Source organism: Falco biarmicus, chromosome 13 (assembly GCF_023638135.1).
Source record: "Falco biarmicus isolate bFalBia1 chromosome 13, bFalBia1.pri, whole genome shotgun sequence".
NCBI lineage: Eukaryota > Metazoa > Chordata > Aves > Falconiformes > Falconidae > Falco > Falco biarmicus.
This window is the reverse complement of record NC_079300.1, coordinates 17,417,165-17,431,765: the sequence shown is the minus strand read 5'-3', so window position 1 is coordinate 17,431,765 and position 14,601 is coordinate 17,417,165. Positions and strand designations below refer to the sequence as shown.

General features: G+C 34.7%; 1 protein-coding gene across 7 annotated transcripts in view; it reads left to right on the top strand.

Annotated features, from left to right (window-relative positions):
- Window positions 1–14,601, top strand: part of U2SURP (U2 snRNP associated SURP domain containing) — a 46,153-nt gene that overhangs the window by 11,974 nt on the left and 19,578 nt on the right. For 2 of the 7 annotated variants that reach the window (XM_056358077.1, XM_056358082.1), the window contains exons 4-18: window positions 129–243; window positions 545–678; window positions 1,811–1,852; window positions 2,633–2,700; window positions 4,622–4,716; window positions 4,801–4,836; window positions 4,944–5,026; window positions 5,469–5,634; window positions 6,547–6,758; window positions 7,698–7,741; window positions 10,805–10,909; window positions 12,141–12,207; window positions 12,296–12,459; window positions 13,551–13,713; window positions 14,197–14,276. In XM_056358077.1, the coding sequence (XP_056214052.1) occupies window positions 129–243; window positions 545–678; window positions 1,811–1,852; window positions 2,633–2,700; window positions 4,622–4,716; window positions 4,801–4,836; window positions 4,944–5,026; window positions 5,469–5,634; window positions 6,547–6,758; window positions 7,698–7,741; window positions 10,805–10,909; window positions 12,141–12,207; window positions 12,296–12,459; window positions 13,551–13,713; window positions 14,197–14,276 (1,574 nt within the window). Of the gene's footprint in view, window positions 1–128; window positions 244–544; window positions 679–1,810; window positions 1,853–2,632; window positions 2,701–4,621; window positions 4,717–4,800; window positions 4,837–4,943; window positions 5,027–5,468; window positions 5,635–6,546; window positions 6,759–7,697; window positions 7,742–10,804; window positions 10,910–12,140; window positions 12,212–12,295; window positions 12,460–13,550; window positions 13,714–14,196; window positions 14,277–14,601 lie in introns of those variants that run through there. The other 5 variants (XM_056358078.1, XM_056358079.1, XM_056358081.1 and 2 more) reach the window with 5 other exon arrangements.

Here is a 14,601-nt window from a genome sequence, read left to right as displayed (position 1 = left end):
GCAGTTGATGCAGTTTGTAGCAGGAACTCTAGAAAATAAAAAGGAATGTCACATAGCTAATTTAAGAATAACTGTCTAGTGAAAGTTGTTCTGTGATGATAGTAAATAGATTAACATTTGCTGTGTAGGAGGATGAGAAGGCTGCTGCAGAAATTTATGAAGAATTCCTTGCTGCCTTTGAAGGAAGTGATGGTAATAAAGTGAAAACGTTTGTAAGAGGAGGAATCGTTAACGCATCTAAAGGTATATGAATCATTTTTTGGGGGTAGTGCATCATTTGGCTTTGAGTAAATATGAAGATCATGTGGCATGATTTGTCTTTTAAACTTCAGAGGAAAAAATGCTTTGTTTTTAAAATTCCTAATCTTTGTTCTTTTTCTTCATATTAAAACATGTTAAATGACAAGAAGTTTGTATTATCTTCTTTTTAAATGAAACAATGTACTGAATTGAATGAACGAGACTAAAGAACAGCATTCTTTCTAATAAAGTGTTGTGCAGCATTATTTAATACAATTTGTTTTTAATTTGCCTTTAATTTCAGAGGAGCATGAAACAGATGAAAAACGGGGTAAAATCTATAAGCCTTCATCGCGATTTTCAGATCAAAAAAATCAACCAAGCCAACCGTCTAATGAGAAGCCTCCATCCCTCTTAATGATAGAAACCAAAAAACCTGTAAGTTTCTTATTTGAATATTAATCCCACACTTAGGAAGCATTTAGAAGTGCTTAGAAAAAGGTCTGTGTGATCTTGCAGAGTAGTTTTATCAGCTTTTATCGCATAATAAAAAAAGGTGGAAATTTTCATTTGCTTAGTCCCATAGCAAATAACAAGAGGATGAAATGCAGAGGTCCAGTAGCCCTGTATGCGGTATGATGTACCTAGTACCGCACTTTGATTTGGCTGCTGTATGTTTTTACGGTGTTCATGCTAATTGAGGTGGACTTCTCATGAATACAGATTTAGTGACCATTGCAACATAATAGTATCTCCAGTCCCTAGAATTTGTGACGTTTTAGAAGCAATTCTTCTTGCTGCCATCTGGTTTTAGGTTTTTATAACTTAATAATAAAAAAATACCTTTGCGTTGATCCAAATTCTTCTTGGTGAGGATTTTTTTTGTGATGGTATTTGAGAAGTCCCTTTAGCTCTGTGAGTTGAAACAAATAAGCTACAGAACTTGCACATTTTTGAAACTGAACACCTTGGTTTTATTTAATTTATTTTGACTTCTGCGTGGTTTGATACTCTTCTTTTTGTTTTTTTTGTTGTTAAAACTGAGATTTCATCATAAAAAGTAATGGAAATATTATGAACAAACTTAGTCTTCAAGTTAAGTGATAGTTACATATGATTACTGTTACTACTGTGTATGTGTAATGTGTAATTAATGTCTTGGGCATCATAAAAGGTCTTTCAATAGAGCTTACTACAATTTTTAAGCTAAGCGAAACATGATACTGCCTGTTAAGGTGGGAGATGAGATGCAATGTGATAATCATGGGTAATCCTAGCCTAGCCTCCCTTCAGCTTTAAACAAACCTCAGATTTAGACTAGTGGGATAGTATTGAATGGCAGTTCTGATTTTCATTGTATGTAAAGCTCTATAGTTACAGAAATTAATTGTAGCATTTTTTATTATGCTGAGTTCTGTTTTGTCATATGCAAGTGTTTATACTGTAAGAATATTACTGCTTTTCAAATTTGTCATAAATACTTATCAAGTAATGCAATCAGTTTACTCACTTGCCCTGTCCAATGGTGATTGAAGATAATGAGGTAAAAATGATTTTATTTATTTGGCAGACCCTCCCCAAAAACAAAAACAAACAAACAACTTTGCCTGGGGTGAGTAGGAAGTCCAGTTTTTCCAAAGCTGTAGTGTGTAACACAATAAATATTTTGTATGTCTGCCTATTGGAAACGTTTTCATTTAAATTTGGTTATATAAAAGCAATGTTGTTGAAGATAACAGTTCACATGAGTTAGTTAAGGTACATATATTACAGTAAAAAAAGTAGTATTACGATATCCATATTCTTTGTCATTCAAGAGTGTATTTTCTGAGGATCTTGAACTATTTAGAGTAACTGTTTCTTCAGACCTGTATTTATATGTGAAAGAGAGCAAGACAGGGAAATTCTTTTCACATAGAATGTTTGTCTGTGGATAAAATAATTGAATATATATATATATGTAAAATAATTTACATATATATGTGCACACATGAATTTAGAGCATGACAGTTTGCTAGGGGTGTAGTCAGGTTCCAGGTTTCTAAGTGGAACAAACTGACAAAATACATCACAGATATTTTAAATGTGTATGTTGTTGAGAGAGTGTTTGATCACACATGCTACACTGTAATAATGAGACAAAGTTTAGTTTAAGCTATCTTTAATTTTGTATTTTCTAGCTTTGTGTTTGATAGCGCTCAGTCTTAATGTTTTCAAGTCTGTTTTCTTTTGGTTTCGTTTCGGTTTTTTTTTTTCCCCCTCCTGTAGTTTACTTGGTTTGAACGCTACGGGTAAAAATGCATGGAAATTATCTTAAACTTTGTTATATACATATTTTTATTTTTGTTCATTTTATCTGCTGAAATGTTGGCTGATATATCTTTAATTTTAGCCTTTGAAGAAAGGGGAGAAGGAAAAGAAAAAGAGTAATTTGGAACTTTTTAAAGAAGAATTAAAGCAGTAAGTTTGCCTAGTTTTTACTGCAAATAAAGATGCGAGGTTTTTACTTTGTTGTTACAGGCAATATTTAGGATTATTCTTGCTAAGCTGTTTCCCAAAACAGGCTGTTATTTTGTTTTTTCCTGAAATGTTTGTGGAGTTGTATTAACTTAACAATGACAATGATGATTAAACAGAGTTTGAACTCATGCTGGTAGATGCTTGGTATAGGTGTCTGTGATTTGTTTGGATAATCAGTTCCCATCTAATTAGTTCTTTGATATTTCATGATAGTCCTGCCCTTTCTTATGCTGGTTGGTGATAGGAAATGTTTACCACTATCATTAAGAGTACTTCTGTTTTGAAATCAGGCATCGACAGGAGGCTATAAAATTACCAAAAAACAAACCAAAGAAGCCCAGTATGATGGCTGGCTTAAATATGTTTCTGTTGAAATGAATGGATTTCTTTGCGTTTCAGACGTGTTTGATTGTGACCTTTGAAAGAGTTTGGTATTGCCTTCCAAAGCAGAAGAAAATCCAGAGCAATTAACCAAAAAAATTACATGTAAATGCATAAAGTGTTTCAGAGATCCCAGTTAAGTGAATGACTGGCTTCCAAAGCTACCAGAGATGGTTTTTGGATCAGTTAGGTGTGAATAGAAGCTTTGATGATTGAATCAACCAGCCATCTGAACCAGGATAAAAAATGGAAACCTAGGTTTGTTTCTTTGACAGCTGCTGTCAATATGATCCTTACAAGTGGAACTTGGGATGCAGTTCTGTTACAAATTTGCAAGTGTGAGCCTGTAAATGAGAACACTTGTTAACATGGTCTCATGCCTCATTAAAGTTAGTGAAGATACAGCAAGACAAGTAGGTACTGTCGTGAATGAGGGTGTTCAGGTTTTGGGTGTTGCCCTTTCTCTTGATGGGGATATAGCAAACGGATTGGTAGCAAATTGAAATGTGTGCCAGACTCTGGAGGAATAAGAAGCTTTTTCAGTGTCTTTAAAACTGTACCCAGAGGAGTCGTCGTATGAATTTGAGCTTGTATTAGTGCAGAACTAAAACTTTAATTACAAGTTTGGAGACGTACCTCAGCTTGCATAATTTTAAAACTAAGCCGAGTAATGCTTCAAAAAGATTCTGAATGTGTAATAAAACAGAAAGAGCAGCACATGTATTGAGTGTAACAGAGTACCATATATTTGTCCTGATGTTAAGAGATGGAAAACAAAATAATCTGTATGCATTAGAAAACAATAGGTACTGCATTATAAGTCCATAAATGGCTCCTGCGAGTAGTGTCTGAACTTCACTGCTCTCAGTTCATTAGTTGATGTAAATGGATTGACAGCCTTGTATTCCTGATACACTATATTTTCGTACCAGGGTTTAAGGGCAGACTACAAGGAACCAAATAGTTACTTATGTGAGTACTATCCTCAGAGGTGTAAACTGAGACCAGATCCTGTATGTTCTAGAATAGTCATATGGGGGTGTCTGTCACCCTACAAGGTGACAAGCCTACGTGAATAAGGCTTGGAAAAGGTAGGAGGAGAAATAGACACTAAGGAGTTAGTTGCATCTTTAAAAGTCATTTGAATGGTCGATGGATCTCTGGCAATTGGACGTGGAATTTGGGTCACTTTTTCAGAGCACAGGTCTTATTTCTGGTCTTGTAAACTGCTTCTCAAACTAAGTAAATTTTGTTTGAGATTAAAACAACCTGACAATATGAATGAGGAAGCATGCAGCTGGAATAATTCTGGAAGATATAGTCCAGTTGATTAAACAGAAATCAAACATACTGACAACTTGAAATTTTTGACAAGCCCATTGTTTAGTATTAAAAATTCTTATAATTATGAAGTTAATAGAAGATCTTAGAATGAAAATCTCAAAATGGTATTGTTACTTAAGTTAAACTTGCTTTGTAGAATACAAGAGGAACGTGATGAAAGACATAAAACAAAAGGTAGATTGAGTCGTTTTGAACCACCCCAGTCAGATTCAGATGGCCAGCGTCGTTCAAGTAAGTAGATGGTTTTTGTTAATGTGTGTCTGGGCTATGAAATTTGTAGACTAAATTACATGTATTTTTCTTCTCTTTATTCAGTGGATGCTCCTTCAAGAAGAAACAGATCATCTGGTGGTAATACAGTTTCTTTTCTCATTCAGTATAGTATTGTTACTTAAATGCATAGCAAGTGTTATGACTTCTTTTTTTTTCTTTTTCTTTTTTTTCCTCCATTATTGTAGTGCTGGATGATTACGCACCAGGGTCACATGATGTTGGAGATCCAAGCACAACAAATTTGTATCTTGGAAACATCAATCCTCAAGTAAGATTGTAGCCAAGGAGTGCTGTGTTGGCATGTTGGGGTCCGCACAATTTTTTTTTCTAGTGGCAGGTTTCCCCCCTTTTTGTTTTAAACCCGTATACAAGGTACAGTTGGTGACTGTAGAGGCAGTATTCATTTGAAAAATACTCTGTATGTGGTGCTGCAAAAGTTAAGGTTTAGACTGTCAGTTACTAGATGTAAAACTGCTCAGTTAAAATTACTTTTCCCTGGATATCTTTGTGCAAGGTGGGTCATATCTCAAAAATCTGAGTGTGCTGAGTTTTAAATACAGTTTTTTTAATTACCCCCCAACCCTGCAAAAACAGTATCAATGAAATGTTGTTTTTAAAGAACCTCAGAAAAATCAAAATCTTGAAACTTGGACAATGATTGTCTTAGAAACGCAGTAGAAAGATGCAAATTTTTACCTTTTCTCCTGTAGATGAATGAAGAGATGTTATGTCAAGAATTTGGACGCTTTGGACCATTAGCTAGTGTTAAAATTATGTGGCCAAGAACTGATGAAGAAAGAGCAAGAGAAAGAAATTGTGGCTTTGTTGCCTTTATGAACAGGAGAGATGCTGAAAGAGCGTTGAAGAATTTAAATGGTAAACAGATTTCTTGGCTTGGAGTTGTAATCACCTTTGTAGGAATATTGAGAAGTAACTGTAAATATATCGTCAAGTTGTTTTATCAGACTAATGATAGGTATGCTGTAACTCCAGTACTGGATACCACGCTGGTAGTGATTTTAGTTTACACTGACTGTTTACTGGCAGCTGAATGTTTCCAAATTATAGCATACAGAAGGGCTGGAATATTGATGGCTTTTGCTGTGGGTAAAAATGTAACATTTCTGGCTGTTTTGAACATGTCAGTGGGAGGTAATTTTGCATATGGATTATATCTTGTCTATCTTGTTTTTGGTGGGGGGGAGGGGGGGGAAGCAGCTAGTCCTTACAGTGCACAGAACCTGAAAATCAAAAATCAGCATCCTAGACAAAAAGAATAAAAAGACAAGGATTCCCTTGCATAGCTTACTGAAAATGATCCTTTACTAGAACCGTTAGTAAATAGGCTTACACTGTGTAAGGGTTCTAACTAGTTACTACATCTGGTTTTGAATAACATAATTTGAAATTTGTTACTGTGAACACAATGTTTTGAAGAATTGTAGTGCTGAAATAATACAATTAAAAATTACTGTCTTCGTTCTGATGTGCTGAATATCAAATTTAAAAAGTCATCATCGTCCTCCCAAATCAAGTAGTTGTGTACTATAGTCTCCTTAAATGTATGTTGGGTGGAGATTAATAAAATATTTAATGTAACAGGTTTTCATTTGCACATGATGTATGTGTCACATAGGTGTGATACACTAATCGACAATGTAAAAAGTAAACCATGGCAGGCAAAACCTAAATGCTGCACTTAACTTGCAGAAATCTTGAGCAAGGCAGAACCAATTTATGACATAATGGTATTTTTGTTTTGGTTTTATTTTACTTTCCGTTTTTCAGGCAAGATGATTATGTCGTTTGAAATGAAGCTAGGTTGGGGCAAAGCCGTACCTATACCACCACATCCAATATACATTCCACCTTCTATGATGGAGCATACCCTCCCGCCGCCTCCGTCTGGACTGCCTTTTAATGCCCAGCCTAGGGAGCGATTGAAGAATCCTAATGCTCCAATGTTACCACCACCAAAAAACAAGGAAGATTTCGAGAAGGTAACTTACAGTACCCTGGGCCATATCTCATTTTTAAATACTACATCTGTGACAGTATTTCAGTGGCTTCGTAGATTTGCATTGTTCACGCTGACTTTGGCGGCCCTTAGTGTGCACACTCACTGGCTCCCTGCTGTAGCCCAAGGGAACCTACTTAATTCCTGAAACTGTTTCATGTCCATGTTAGGGTACAGTATATTGGGGTTTCATTTATTTTAGTCCTCCTTTAAATCTGGCTATCATTTTCCCCCTCCAGGCTCCCTGGATTTTTTTCTCCTACGTCCCCCCATTTTGTTGGCTGCCAAATTGCAGTATCTAAATTGTTTTCTTTATTAAAAATACTACGTTTTAATTTGGGTAGTATTATTTTTGCAGTAGAGGAGTTGATGTATTTTGTGTAGAAGGTAATTAATCTGGACGTTGAGTAAGTATTTTATGCTACTTATGGAGTCAGTTTTCAAACTTTTTCTGGAATATTAGCTGATAAAGGGGTAAGTATCTTGTAATCACAAACCAACTTTATTTACATTTGTAAGAATTTGTTGATTCTTTGAATGACACTTAAATGTTAGGGCTGTTTTTTGTAAGACTTGGGAATAAAGTAATACCAATGTGATCCAAGTCAAATAGTTTAGAATCTTTTTCATAAACTTAAGAACTCCTTTCTTAATTATATTCAGTGTAGTTCCTTTGCGGTGCCTCAATGTGCATTCTGACAGGAATGTTCTGATACTTTGCAATTAGTGAACCTTTATGGTTCACTGACACAACCATTTGCGTTTTGTGTAATTGCTTAGTTATAACTTCACAGCAGTGATTGCCTGCAAAACTTGTGATAGATGTGTAGTATTTTCATTGCATATGTATATTTTTTGCTTGTTACTTGTTAACAATACTCACATATTCTATGTTTATTATCTGATGTGACTTCATATACAGACTCTGTCGCAAGCCATAGTCAAAGTGGTTATCCCAACAGAAAGGTACATGTTTTTCTTTATTATTACTGATCTAAATATAGACAATTTCCCCTTCGGAATTTTAAAGAAAAATGGTGATGTTGAGGAAAAGGTAATGGCTTGACTGAGCAATGGTTCTTTCATGACACTGGAGAGAAATGTGTGTGTGTTACAGTCTTATTATTCTCGTCTTAACTTTTTTTTAGTGAGGATTTATTTAAGTAATTATCTTTTGCATTTAATTTGAGCACTAGAAATAGTTGCAGGATAATTTTGTGAGTGAACAGTAGGGTGAAATAGCTTGTCTTAAGAGATGCTGTAGAAGTCCTTACACAAACCTTTGAGGGGGTTCTTTTTTCCTTTCCTTTATTTTGTGTGTTTTGTTTTGACTTATATAATTTGTGACCAGTTCAGTTAAAAATCAGTTTTTATTTCTGCTTTCTTTTTAAATGTGCAACAGTTAATAATTCTGGTCACTCAAAAAGGTAGTTCTCTGTTGCAAGGGTATTTTTCCATTTTGGTCCCCATCAGTGCTCCTACCTTCTTCACACTAGTGTAGGTATACTCTTGCTCAGTTAAGCTAGAACCTTTTCCCAAACATAGGAACACAACACTGTTTTAAAAGTAAATAAGCACAAAAGATTACCAAATTCTCTTTGACATTGGCCTTGGTGAGCAACACCAGCTGAACTGTCTGCGGCAGCGGGGGACCAGGAAAACATCATGGGATGGATTGGGAAAGTATACAGTTTTTGACCAGACATTGGTACGATCGGCTCCAATAAATGTGGTTTTATTATAACTGAAAAGCTTTTTTTGTTGGCCAACTTAAGCTAAATGACATTTTAAAATAATGCACTTAAGACTATCATCTTTTTTACTACACTGTTTTAATTGTCACAAAGTCCCTTTTTTCTTTTTTTTTTTTTTGCGTGTGTGGGGGGGGAAAGAAAGATTTGTGAAGCTAGTTATAGTAGTATATTAACGTATCTGTCAATAGATGCTCAAATGCACTAGTATTTTTGTTGAAATTTTAGGACAGTACAATTTTTGTTGGGTAGAGACATGAATGTTTAAGGGTGACCTGGATGAGTCTTGATTTGAGAACCATATTGAGTAGTAGAACAAATACATGTAAAAACTGCACAGTGCTTACAGGGTATTTAGCTTTCAGAGAAAGGTGTGTTTCCATTTTATTTACTGTAGCATTTTGAAAGCTCATATGATAAGAAAAGCTCATGGTAATTGAATTATATTTGAAAACATCACATCATGCAGAAATTTTTCTCCTTTGTGTGGAAATACTCAATATTGGATTTAACATCTCTTACTATATATAGACAATCAAAGTTTTTCTGAGAAGTTAACTTTCAAGTAGTCATGTCTTACATACAAAATGCATGTGATACCCTCTTTCAGATATGGGTTGTACTGAATCTTTTTTCATACATCTGAGGTCTTGCCAAAGCAGATGTTCTTGTTCAGGCATAATCTGCTTTTATGCAACTTCATTGTTCTCAATGAAGGAAAAATTAGATGAAAACTGGTGCCGTGGTTCTGCAGGAAGACAGAAATGATCGCACTGAACTTGCCTTAAAATAAATGCATATTGTAATAGCTCAGGGGCTTGAAAGCTAATTGTAAATCTTTTTCTTACTGATGTTTTCAAATACAGTTCATATAACAAGAACAGTCTTGCTATTTAGACTTCCAGAATGTTGCTTTAAATAAAATGGCTACAGGATTGTTGAGACCATGTTGTCTTTACAATATTTCTGGGATTATAAAAAGCAAACAGACAGGAAAATTGAGCTGGTAGTTGTTTGGTTTTTTTGTGTAGTATTTGAGGCAAATGTAGATTTAATGCTAGCTGGTATAAAACAGAACATTTGCTAAGTTTGCAGATAGCAGGGGCAGGTTTTTATTACTATGTTTTTAAGTTGAAATTTTTTTATCTAGTGCATTACATCATCTGTGGCAAAACTTTGAATACTCATGGTAGAAAACGATTACCTCGTTACTAAGAAGTAGTAGAAAATTCTGCCGTTTTTCAATGGAACAATTTTTGAATTTTAATAATTAAAACATTGCTAAAAGGAAGTCTAATGATACATGCAAAGAAACTATCCATTTGTTAAATCTAAGAAAATAAATCGAAAAATGTAAAAATCTGTGCTTTTTTTTTTTGTTTGCATCACATTCAAAGGACACATGCTGTGAAGCTTTTGATATATGTAGGTAATCTATATTTGAAAATTCAGGATCCTGTTTCCAAAAATTGCCAAAAGGTTGGAAACTGATGATCACTATTCTTTATAAAGTTTACATGACTGTCAGCTCTTAGCATGCTTACAGGTGGCTCTGCATTTTCAGATGAGTGCTGAGTCAAACGAATACAGATTTTTATTTTTTTTAATTGTCATTTGTTCACTTGAGTGTATGAGGGAGGAAACGTTGGATGGTATGACACGAAATGATGGACAGGTTTGTTCTATACCAGTAGTTGAGTCTTGACCAAAGACACATTATCTAAATTTAATAAAACCATTGCCCTGTTTGGCATCAAGAAGGCTGTTTGCTTTTTCTTTCATACTTGAATAGTTTGAAAGCTGAATGCAGTTTGTATTGAATATTCAAAAATATGGGTGTTTAATTTTGAGTGTAATATTCAGCCACTAAGTCCTTCGTAGAACTTCAGCTAACATTGGTCTGAGTTCTAGGCAATTTAGATGAGAGCTTAGTTTTTAATAGTTAGTTGTACTTTGGTCTTCAGTTGCCTATTTTTATGCATAAGGACTTTTAAGCTTCTGCTAAGTGAGAGATGGTTGTAGGTTAAGCCGTGGAAATTCAGGAAAGAGGTCTCCTCTTAAATTCGTACTCCACCGTTTCTAGGCATGTTTATATTTTAGAATGCCCATGTCTATGATGCAAGGCTATAATATGTTCCATGTTACCTTATCTTCTATGCAGTTTTCTTAACAATACAGCAAAATAATCTCCTGCACAGTTGTAGTATCTTAGGTGGAGTGTAGTTTTATATAGTGTTAGGTCTGAATCAATTTTTCTTTAACTGTGTTGTTGTTGTAGGAATTTGCTCGCTTTGATACATCGCATGATAGAGTTTGTGGTACGGGAAGGGCCTATGTTTGAAGCCATGATCATGAACAGAGAAATCAACAATCCAATGTTCAGGTGCTTATTACGTTGCTTCAGTTTGAAACAGCACTAAATATTTTCACTGTTGCTAATATTTTTTGTTTCTGAAATACTAGTAAGAGTTAGTTTTACTGTTTCTATTTCTAGATGCAGACTTTTTTATAAATCGTACAAATGTTTATGCTGTCTTTTTATGAAGAATATACTTTTATTCCAGTTATTACTAATGTGCGCATATAAGTAAATACTACATACACACTATAAAATACATTTGTATGTACATAAAATATATATAATAAATACATTTTTCATTTAATGCCTACTTTTCTGAGGGATTCAAAGTCATCAGTGGAAGCAGTAGCATACGTTTTTTAAAAAAAACAACAAAAAATTATCTTCAAAACAGACAGAGGAACTCAATTTAATTAAGTCCAGTCTTCTCAGAACCTAATTTTTAACTTTTAGCAAGAGCTGGGAGTCATTTTTCTTTGATGTCAATACAAATAGGATTAAACTTGAGCTGACATAGTGAAGTTGTCAGAATTTCTAGTTCTTGTCATTAATGGAAAAAAAAAAAAAAGGATCAATTTCCAAATTTCTTGTGAAATGCAGTCTCTGAAAAACTTTTTCAGGGAAATATGAAGTGATCTTTACAAAGAATTTTTATTTGCAGTAAGGTTGAAGTGCTTCATATATGGTTTTTATATGCAAATTGAGAAAATATGCAGGTCAAAATACCCTAGCCATAAAAACACGCTGCCATTTTGGTTGGTTTGGGTTTTTTTTCCCTGCCTTCCCTAATCTTGTCGGTGTTGAGACAGACAATTTACTGGTAGAACATTTCAAGTCATTTGGTATTCAATCTGAGCAACTGAACTGCCTAACTGAGTTCCTGCACCACTTGTGCTGAGGTTGCAGTTGCTCCTGTAGTTACTCTTTGCACTGATGATTTTTCTGCTGTACTGTGGGGCTGCACAGTCGTTCTTTCTGACCCTGTTCATTCTGCTTTCAACTTCTAAGAAATACTGTGCCTCTGTGGAATTCTGCACTCTGCTTTGCAGATTCCATATGTATGTGCATGGAGCAGTTGCACTTGTTCTGCACAGATGCACTGTGGGTGTACATGACTTCAGCTATCTTAAATTCACTGGTAGCTGAGGTGGGATTCTGAACAGGGTTTGGTTATTTTTTTTTTTTTTGTTAGTTCCTTTGAATTTGCTTCAGTTAAGTAATTTGTAATAGGTTTTATGTCTACTTTTTGGTTTAGGTTTTTATTTGAAAACCAGACTCCAGCCCACGTATATTACAGATGGAAGCTTTACTCAATTCTTCAGGCAAGTAGAATCATAGAGACAATTCGTAACTTCAAGCATAATGAAATTAAAGAACACCAAAATAAAAATACTTCTTTTTTTTTTGTAGGGAGATGCTCCAACCAAGTGGAGGACAGAAGATTTCCGTATGTTCAAAAACGGATCATTTTGGAGGCCACCACCTTTGAATCCATACTTGCATGGGATGTCAGAAGAGCAAGAAACAGAAGCGTTTGTGGAGGAACCGAACAAGAAGGGTGCACTTAAGGAAGAGTATGAACACCCATCACTTTATAGTGCTGTTTTAACTGCTAACCTGTTTGTGTTTTTCCTGTTTTGTTTTTGTAGGTATAATGTGCTATCCCTAAGATGTTGCCATGCTTATCGTAGTATTACTAGAAACTCTCTTAACCTAAGTGCTTTTCAGTTAGTCTCTTTTGATTATACTTGTTGCTGAATGCATCTTGGATGTGGTTAGATTTGTCATCATTGAACAATGAGTCCTTTCAATCCAGTTACTGTTAACCCTTTGTTTGGAGGGGATTGGGAAGATGAGAGTTCGTCTACATTTTTCTGTTCCTGTGTGTTGGTGGGACTATAAAGCACCTTTGTCAATATTGCTATGATCTCATGAACTAAACAGTTATTATAATCTTAAACTTATTGATGCTGTTCATGAGACATTAAAACAGAGCAGTTTTTAATAAGCAGGAAGAGACAGATCATCGGAGTGCTTTGCTGTGAGTTGTAAGCGTAGTGGAAACATATCCATGATTTTCTTAATTTTGCTATCCAGCTGTGTCCTTAGCATGTGGAATTTTTCGTGTTTTATTCTTTTCGTCATAGTTATGAAACTAATGATAGTCACGGAGGTTTTAAGACATAATTTATTTCTTATGTCGTCTTTTTGAAAGGATCAAAAAGATACGATTTTCAGAGTGTTCTCTGTATGTGGAGGTCAGGGAAAACCTGAAATAATCGCTTTTAGTAGCTTTATGAATCTAATGCTTTCCACAGCAGAAATCACTTGCACACTCTACATGTATCCCTTTTGATTTAGACTTAAATTGAATTCATAATGAGAATTACTTTATTAGATACTGATGTGCTGCATTAGGTACTTCTCACTTGTTTTTCCTTGATTTCTGTATGTAGTCAAGACCTGAGTGGGAATTTTTTGCACTTTATTTATGTAATGTGGATGCATATGGTCATCAGTCACTGAAAAAATGTAAGCAACAGAATATAAAATACTAATAAATTGCTTTTGTCATAAAGATGGAAAAATAAGACATTGTTAAATGGAAATTCACCAAAGTACTGTTAATTTTATATTGAAAGTATTAATATTTCTGATATTTCAGACAGAGGGACAAATTAGAGGAAATTCTGCGTGGATTAACACCTCGGAAAAATGATATTGGTGATGCAATGGTTTTCTGTCTAAATAATGCAGAAGCTGCTGAAGAAATTGTAGACTGCATTACAGAATCATTGTCCATTCTGAAGACTCCTCTTCCGAAGAAGGTGTGGAGATTTTGTATTCTGGGGGAAGAGCTCACTTAACAGCATGTGCCTCTCATTTACAAGCATTATTTCCTAAGTTTCAGATAGCACTGAGGTTTTGTATTAAAATGTGGGCTTGAATTTAAGTATGCTTTTTTCCTGTAGAATTTTGTTATATATTTTTATTCTTTTTCAACTTGCTTGTAAATGAAGCTCTGCCTTCTTGCAAAGTTGAAAACAGCAGAATAGTCTGTTCAAACAAGGAAATAAAAATTGGAATGCCATGATTTTTGTAATACTATATAGTGTCACATTGCAGTGGTAGTAACCTGTAGCATAACAGAGGGCTAATTGGCTCTTAGCATGTTTATTAACAATATGGCTACGTACACTTAGTTGTAATTCAATACTTCTAGGTACTTGTATTCTTTCTGGAAAAATGCATATGTTTTCTGGGTAATTAAAACTCTAGAGTTATCTTAATGTGAATGTGCTTTATTGTAGATTGCAAGATTATATCTAGTGTCAGACGTGTTATACAACTCTTCGGCTAAAGTTGCCAATGCTTCCTACTATAGAAAATTGTAAGTATAATATTTTAGTTGATGATGAATAAAAGAAAAAGAATATTCTGATTTCAGTTTTGTACATCACTGGTTAAATGTGGTTGTAGCGAAAGTCACACTTTTCTATGAGGCTGCTGTTACCACACTGGTGATACTTACATATCTTTGCCTGAAAATGTGTAAGATGCAGCATGTTGGTGCATAGTATTGCTTTGTAATGCAAAAAGTGTATATGCCCTATGCAAGGGAATGCTGGCATGGAACCTCACAGAGGTGAGAATAACTTGTGCCTCTTTACAGAAAGACAGTTTGTAGATAATATTCAAGGTATGGTATAGCAAAT